Source organism: Rhododendron vialii, chromosome 10a (genome assembly GCF_030253575.1).
Source record: "Rhododendron vialii isolate Sample 1 chromosome 10a, ASM3025357v1".
NCBI lineage: Eukaryota > Viridiplantae > Streptophyta > Magnoliopsida > Ericales > Ericaceae > Rhododendron > Rhododendron vialii.
The window spans coordinates 35,773,523-35,782,608 of NC_080566.1; the positions used below are offsets into that span (position 1 = coordinate 35,773,523).

General features: G+C 35.4%; 1 protein-coding gene across 1 annotated transcript; it reads left to right on the forward strand.

Moving 5' to 3' along the window:
* Positions 1-2,435: 2,435 nt before the first annotated feature.
* Positions 2,436-3,884, forward strand: LOC131302679 (uncharacterized). Its single transcript, XM_058329432.1, has 2 exons — positions 2,436-2,506; positions 3,481-3,884. Exons 1-2 carry the CDS (start codon positions 2,497-2,499, stop codon positions 3,786-3,788), a joined length of 318 nt encoding a protein of 105 aa, XP_058185415.1. The 5' UTR covers positions 2,436-2,496; the 3' UTR covers positions 3,789-3,884.
* Positions 3,885-9,086: the final 5,202 nt, after the last annotated feature.

Genomic DNA, 9,086 nt, shown 5'->3' on the forward strand with positions numbered 1-9,086 from the left:
ATTGATTGTTGTTTTCGAGATACTTTCGGGATAAATTTTCTTTGTCCCTAACATTTCTGAATTGTGAAAAGAACTGGTCCCTGTCCTTTACTGGCAAACTATTTTTTTTTTAGATGTCTACTGGCAATTGGCAAACGTTAAATGCATCAGCTCTGCTTGCACTCTCTATGCTAGCCCATTCCTAGTGGTGGGGGTGGGGGTGGGGGTGGGGGTGGACTAGCCATTCCTAGATCCTTATTTAGCTGCTTCTTTTTAGGTACGGCACAGCAGAAAGTACATTTAATGAGCTTGTTCGTATTCAAAATTTGGTCCGGTTTTGCGATTTATTGGTCCGGTTATGGTTCCAAAAAAAATAAGAATCATTAATTTTGGTTCGGTTATATATTGATTTTCAATTAAAGAACCGTGGTTAGAACCGAACTAGACCGTTTAGAACTAAAATATATAAAAATATATTTATATGTGTGTGTAATAAAGTATGTATATAGATTTGGTAGGTTAATCTTTTCCTTCCTAAAGTACTCCTATGTATTTAGATTTGGTAGGTTAATCTTTTTCTGTTGCTAAATTTGATTATTCCATTAGTGGTTTTGGCTACTTTATTAATGGTTTTCATCAATTTTAGGAGTTGCTTAAGTGCGGGTAGAGTGTCAAGTATTTCATGAACCATATTGGGTTTTGATTCTTAATAAAATTTATATTATTATTTTATTGAGTTATTTGGTGCTTAAAATTTTTAAATTTATGAGTTCATATTTTGTGAATAAGTGTTTGGATACTAATTGGATAGAACCGGAACCGAACCAAAATTAGATCAGTCTTACGATTTGGTTCTAGTTAGGTTTTGGTTCCTAGACCAATCCAGACTCTGTGCACCCCTATCTTAGGGTAAGAAATCCACGTTGTGTTCTACTTTTTTTTTGTAAACAATGGGATTCAGACACTATCCATAGCTCTAGCCCCCCAAAGTCCCGCCTCTGTGGGACTCGAACCCTGATCACTACTGGAGGAAGAATGATGAGCAACCAACTTCACTAGTAGTGGTTCTCACGTTGTGTGCATCACGTTGTGTTCTACTTATTCAGGAAATAATGTTTACTAGGTGCATCACATAAAGAAATAGGCGGGTGGCTTATGTACTGTGACAGAATTTCAATACCTAGCAACAAATATTTTGTTTTTGAAAAATGATATTGGCACTCCAGATATTGATGGAAGCACTCAAAAAAAAAAAGGGAAGTGACTTTGAAATTACACTGATTTTGGAGTGTCTAGATCAATTTTTATAGTATCAATATCAGTCTCCTTGTTTTTCTTAGTATGCGAACGAGTTTAGTGGTAAAATCCATTTTAGCCATGTAAATCCTTCTTATCAAAGCAATTTTTTTTTTTTTCCAAAAGTGAGCAAATTCTATTGATAAACGCTCAGCGGCACTTACGAAATGAAAATCATTACAAAGCACTTAGACAAAGCCAAACTAATCGTCTAACAAATATAAAACGAGTGAATCACAAGACAATCGATGTCTTTTATCCTAACTCGGGCATGGCCTGACATAACAGCAACACTTTTAAACTGCCTAACATCTAATTAGGAGTCTCAAACGAGAAAAAGTGCAAAGTTAAGAACAAAAGACACCAAATACCCAGACGATCAGATGCACTACAACCAAGTATAAATAGACCAATGAACTCCCAAGTACTACAAATCTGCCAAGCCGCCACGAGTTGCCCCGCCAAAGACATCGTGTAGGGATAGAACACTGAAACACAAATATCGTTGTGAAATAATCTTGATTGAAAGAACCTGATTTGTAGACAAAATTCGTGCAAAGACTAATCAAAGCAAATTAATAGCCTCATTTTGTGTTCTTAATACTTTAGGACTTTTAACCCGATCTTTAGACTATCAAAGCAAATTAATAGCCTCATTTTGTGTACTTATTAAGGTACATACTTTAGGACTTTGGATTTTGTCAAGGAAATAGAGTCTCACTTGCTTGGCAGTGGAATGAGTGATCACTTAATAACATTTGAGACATCTCCACTCATTGCCGATTGATTTTGAGATGGATATAAAATTTTCATATGGTATTAGAGCGGGACCCAATTCACCCCACATTTTAAAAATTTACAATCCACACCCTACGATGAAAGACCAACAAAAAAGATGTATGATGATAGGGCTCAAAAAGTAGCCACACGTGACAGACCTCAAATGTGGGCTGCACGTGAGGGGGAATGTTAAGGAAATAAAGTCTCACATTGCTTGAGAGTGGAATGGGTAATCACTTAATAACATTTGAGACACTCATTGCCAATTAATTTTGAAATGAATATAAAATTTTCATACATTTCATCACCAAATTTGAGCAATCTAGGTAAATATTTAAAGACTAGCTCCCTCCAAGTTTTGGTACTATATAAAGGGAGTCAGTAGTTCTCCTCTCCACCACTCGACCACTAATCCTTGTCGAAAAAAAATAGACATTGATAATGGCCCAAGGTAAATTCTAGTTCATGTCATTTCTTTTTCTTTCATCTCCTTATCTCTATTTCTTTCGAGATAGTTAATAAACTACTTCGAAGTTTCTTCATCTATTTATTATTTCTTTCATTATTTAGTATTAGCTAGCTTTTACTTTAACCGCGCGATCTTTATTATATCCAGTAATTGGGGGCATATCAAAAAAAGTAATTGTCTCGGAGGAAGAAGTGGATTTTGAGGATAGTGCTTTGCTTTCATTGGAATTTTAATTTCGAGGTTTGGTGGTATAGCCTATATGTTGTGGTTTTTTGGTTTTGGCTACTTTTGGTTTGTTCTCTTTGAGTTTCGGTGTTTTTTTTTGGTCTTATTTTGTTCAGGGTGTTTGGAGCGTTCAGAAGTTGTTTCGGTGTGATTTCTCGCTTTGCTTTTTTGGTTGGTTCCTTGCCTTCCTTTAGTGTGGTTCTTAGGTGGCATTTCCACCGGTGTGCCTGTGTTCCTTTAAATCTTTGTAGTCCTTTTCGAAGATTTATAAAAAAAAATTGCTTATCAAAAAAAAGTAATTGTGGGGCATGATCATGAGGTGTTCCATCACCTTAATCACCATATACAGTCGTAAGGAATTTCTTCGTGTTCATATATATATATATATTGACTATAGGGCTTCTAAAGCACCACGGCTGACGTAACCATGCATGTCCAAGGAGCATCTGATAATTTTTTCACTAATAGACCATTTTGTTTTGTAAAAAAATTTTTACAAAGATAGCCAGATTATTTTTTTGTCCTTATTAAATTTTTTTTGAATTTTTTAGTTTTGTGTTGAATTTTTGTGGATTATCGGTTTGTCACAAAAAACAAAAATAATCCAAGAAGATAATCCAAAACAGATAGACTTTTGGGACTATTTTTGTTTTTATTCAAAAAATATAGAATTTTAGTTTATTTGTATAATATTCTTCAATTTTGCTATGTGTATCTGCTCCAATTGATAGATAAGATAAAGTATGGAAGCAAAAAGTTCAAGAAGATGCTCAATGAGCTTTACAAAGAAGCAACGGAATTGTCCAACGACCACAACTGCAAGGTGGGAATTTTCGTGACCCCAAAGGAAAAAGACAAGAATTCAAAAATTTATGCTTCTGGCTCCCCCTCGATGGAGTCCGTCGTGGAGGAGTTGGAGGCGAACGCGAAGGCAGAGAGAATGAAAAGGAAGAAGCTTAGGGCCACATTCAGTGCCACTCCTGTTTGTGGTTGTAAACTTGGCGGAGAAGATGCCAATGTTATGCATGAGGGGAAATAAAATTTGGTGTAATTTGATGCATGAATTGGTCGTCATGCCCTAATTATCAACAATAAAAATTCGGTAATACTATGGTGACTACAGTTCTATAACAATAGACGGGAAGCACTTCAGTGTCTCCCCTCAAAAAGGAGACACCGTAATTTTTGGCATAATACATGAGAATCTATTACAAGCATAAAAGAACCATAACAAGGCATGACCAAGAAATATTTAAAAAACCAAGCAAGACATAACCAAACAAGTTATGCCTTGCTATGGTTCTTTTATACTTGTAATGGATTTTGGTTATGCTCATAATATTTTTGTTGTGCCAAAAGTTACAGTACGGTGTCTCCTTTTTGAGGGGAGACACCAAAGTAATTCCCTTAGTTGTTTGACTATAGGATGATGCTATGGTGTCCCTGGTCATTTTGGAAACATCGTAATTTTTTGCATAACTTTACCATTACGAGCATAACTAAAACTCATTACAAGCATAACAAAACTCAAATAAGGCATAACAAACATGTTATGCCTTGCTATGGTTCTGTTATGCTTGTAATAGGTTTGGGTTATGCTCATAATGATTTTGTTATGCCAAAAGTTACGGTGTCTCCAAAATGAACAGGGACACCGAAGTCATCCCTCTATAAAAAAGGCTGCCATGCATAGAATTAGGGGAAATGCTATGGTGTCCACTCGTCATTTGGGGACACAGTAATTTTTGATATAACTAACCATTACAAACATAACCAAGACCAGTGTCGTGTATAACCAAAACCTTATAAAGGCATAACCTCCAAATCCCCAGAATTTTTGGGGATTTTGGAGGTTATGCCTTTGTAAGGCATTGGTTATACATATCACTGGTTTTTGTTATGCTTGTAATGGTCGGTTTTGCCAAAAATTACGATGTTTCCAAAATGACCGGGGATACCATAGCATCATCCTAGAATTAGCTCTCTTCACAACACCAATATGAAAGAGGGAAAAAAACTTCAATACACACTCGGTATAACTAATTTTGTTACGCCTTTCAATGGTAAGGTTATACCATCTCAATTAGTCAATGGTATGCCTCTCAATGGTTTGATTATGCCTAGATGCATACGGTATGCACTTAGTTACGACTCTCAATGATTTTGGTTATGCCTGTGTTATGCCTCTCTGTTGGTAAAATGTTATGCTTAGGGCTGCAAACGAACCGAGCCGCTCGCAAGCGGCTCGAGACTCTCTACTCGATTAGGACTCGTTCAAACTCGACTCGGTTGATAAACGAACAAGCTCGAGCCAAAATTTCAAACTCGTTAAACAAATGAGCCGAGCTCGAGCTGTCAAAAACTCGGCTCAAATGAGCTCGCGAGCTAAGACTACTATACATACATACATACATACATACAATATAACTATATGTTGAAAAAATGCATTTTTAATTAATTTAATTAATAATAATAATTATTATTATTACGGTAATATTTTATGAAGAAGTAGACAAGTTTACCACATGCAGCTGCCAAGTGGCAGATCGTTGGCTCTATCTCGTCCAGCAGGGGATGTAGATCGAAAGGGTAATAGTTAAAGCAAAAGGAACAGGTGGTGAAGGCATCGTTTGTCGATGTGGGACAAAGGAAAAGTCATCAAGTAGAAGGCAAAGGATTCTTCTGGCAATCCCACATCGAAGAATTTGCAAAACTTGCACGGAGAGAGCACTATATAACTACAGCACTACTTCCATCCTCATTTGTTCTCCTCCCTCGTGAGACCCTAGCCAACTCGATCCGATCTCCAGCTAAGGCTAATAGAGGCTAACCGAGCTCGAGCTAAATTTTGGTAGCTCGATTCAAGCTCGAGCCAAGCTTGAGCTGAGTAAGTATCCCCTATGAGCTGAGCTTGAGCTTCTGAAAACTCGGTTCGATTGCAGCCTTTATGCTCATGTTACGTCTCTCAATGATTTTGTTACGCCTCTCAATAGTAGACGTTCTCACCAATGAGATATTACAATACCTAAGGGGGAATGACTTCGGTGTCTCTAGTCATTTTGGGGACACCGCAACTTTTGATATAACAAAATCATTATGAGCATAATCAAAACTCATTACAAGCATAACAAAATCATAACAAGGCATAACTTGTTATGCCTTGGTTGCTTTTTTGGATATTCCTTGGTTATGATTTGTTTGAATTCTGTTATGCTTGTAATGGGTTTTAGTTATGCTCATAATGGTGAAGTTATGCCAAAAATTACATTGTTTCCAAAATGACCGGAGACACCATAGCATCATTCTACTTAAGAAAGTAGGGCAAAATAATTGAATCAAAACACTAAGGAGAATTCTAAAACTACAAACCTTTGCATAAACAAAAACACAACACCCTCGCATAAGGTGTGTGGGCTCCGACTACAACAAATTACACCATTCCCGACTAACGTTTTAGTCGCCGAATGTCTACTTTTTAGTCATCAAAGGGTTTTCCCGACTAAATAATTTAGTCGAGAAATGTGAGTCGGCAAGGTTTAGTCGCCAAATGTCCTTTTCCCCGACTAAAAAGCGTTAGTCGCTAAATCCTGTTAGTCGGTGAATATACATCATTAGCGACCAAATACTTTAGTCGCTAATAGTAATTTCCATGTGACGTCAACACCCGAAAAAGAATATTCCACATTGGCATGATGTGGCACCTCGAACGGCCACGTGGAATTCCATATTGTCCCTTTTAATTCGGGAAGTCGCTAATAGTAATTTCCATGTGACGTCAGCACCAGAAAAAGAATATTCCACATTGGCATGATGTGGCACCTCGAACGGCCACGTGGAATTCTGTATTCTCCCTTTTAATTTGGGAAGTGCCATTGCCAAGTTTCGAAACCCCGACCTCCCGTTCGCATGCCCAGCCACTTATCAATCAACTAGCCATGTACTTGTTTCAAACGTATGCAATTTTAACTTATATACTTTATCAATTGTGCTACTTGCACGGATAATTTTACACATATGTTGCACATATATTTTTGTGGGGCCCATATCGGGGTCCCACAAAATCATCCGAACCGCTCATCTTTTTTAAAATATTTTTTGGAGGATTCCTGTAAAAAATCAGCTCCAACAGATATCGGTAAGGGCTTCCTCAGAATTCGTAGGGCAAAACAGAATGATTCGCCCTACGATTTCTGAGAAAGCTCTTACCGATATCCATTGGAGCTGAGTTTTTACAGGAACCCTCCAAAAAATATTTTAAAAAGATAAGCAGTTCGGATCATTTTGTGGGATCCCAATATGGACCCCAAAAAAATGTATGTGCAAAATATGTGCAAAATTCTCTGTGTGAGAATCATTTCTGATACTTTATACTCCTTAAGTGAATGAATCAATATTATTTTTGAAATTAAACTTGAAGTAATTCATTTTTTATTTTAATTTTGAAATTTTATTTTTCTAATCATATTATTTCTAAAGAGTCATATTTAATTTTTGTTTCAAGTATCTTCTTTTCATTTAAAATGATCAGAAAAATAAGATTTTTTTTACCGATTCAAACAGAATAAAAAAGGTGCAAAGATCTTTTTTTTAAAAAGGTGTGAAGATCTTATTTTTGAGAAAGAGTCATAATTAATATTTGTCTGTAGGACTTTCATAATTAAATACTTGCTCTTTCATTTTGTTCTATGGCTCTCACATTTGTCTCTGGAAGCAAAAATTAATTATGACCCTTTAGGATAAAATAATCAAAAAAATATTATCTTCGTACTGATTCAAACGGATTAACCATATTTTTTTAATATATAAATAGGCTAATAAGTGCTCCAAGTTTAAAGTCGTGCCGATAAAAAAAAATGGTTAAAGTCCCTATAGTGCACAGCTCGAGGGCGGCCTAAGTTTTTTTTTTTTAAATCAGAACTGTCTATCTTTTACGTAAGAGGGAATAAATCATTCCTACAAAAAATGAAGTAAATCTCTTATCCTGAAATACTTGATCGGACATAAAATATCATATTCTAATAATGAATCTGCGTCCCGATAAAGGGGGTTTCAAAACCCGATAAACCCAAAATTTTACGAGAATGATTAAAACACGAAGTACAACAAAATGAACAGAATCAATCATTGTGATTGTGTTACGATCATCGGTCTACTATACATTGGACTATAACCCAAAATCTTTGATTCAGAAACAAGTAAAATCAATGTATAGATTTTAAAGGTAGTTGCCGGCTCATTTTTTTTAACGCTCGATCTGAACCGTTAGGATTTTACGTCTTACCGATTATAGCATTGTCACGAAAAATTGGAGATCATTAGATATCGGCGACCACACTGATCGAAAGACATTTAATGCCTTCAAAGATGTTTAAGTGTTATAGTGTACTAACCGAGCCTTGCTTGAAGTCTTTTTTGGCAATCAAAATCATCTACATTGGACGTAATACAAATTAGATCATTCATACCAAGAATGAAGTTACCCACATATGGATAGAAACTTGATTGGACAGTAAAATTCTTTTTATGAAAGAATTTGTGTGTTGTTAAAGGCGGAACTTGTTTTCCCGATCGAGCCAAAATTTTATGAGAATGTTATGATTAAGAAGAAGAAAAAATGAATGGTTTCGATCGGGAAGGTTGCATTGTGATCAATGTAGTTGAACAATTACCGTCTTTCTTGAAATTTTTAAAAATGGAAAAAAAAATATATTTCCCGACTAAATTATAATTTTAGTCGGCAAAAAATTACATTTTCCGACCAAATGATTTAGTCGGCATATTTATTTTATTTATTGGTTTTTTTAATTTCGGGAAATTCCCCGACTAAATATAGACTTAGTCGGCCTTTATTTACATTTCCCGACTAAAAATATTTAGTCGACATATTTATTTCATTTATTGGTTCCTTAATTTCGGGAAGAATAGATATTCCCCGACTAAATATAGTTTTAGTCGGAATTTATTAAAATTTACCGACTAAATTATTTAGTCGGCATATTTATTTCATTTATTATTTTTTTAATTTCGGGAAACAATTGATATTCCCAGACTAATTATAGTTTTAGTTGTACATTTACCGACTAAAATTCATTTAGTCGATAATGGTTCAACAATTGGCGACTAAATTTTATTTAGTCGAAAATTTTAGTCGGCAATTGTGTAATTTCTTATAGTAAACTACACACCAGTGGTGTAGTGTGTGAAGCCTAAACACTTTTGTGAGTGTTTATGCATTTATTTGTGCAAAAGTGTAAAGGGACAACAAATAGTTAGAGCATTTCAAGTCCTTTTTCAAATCTACAGCATATTATGTTTTACTCAATTTTTTAAAGGCTGT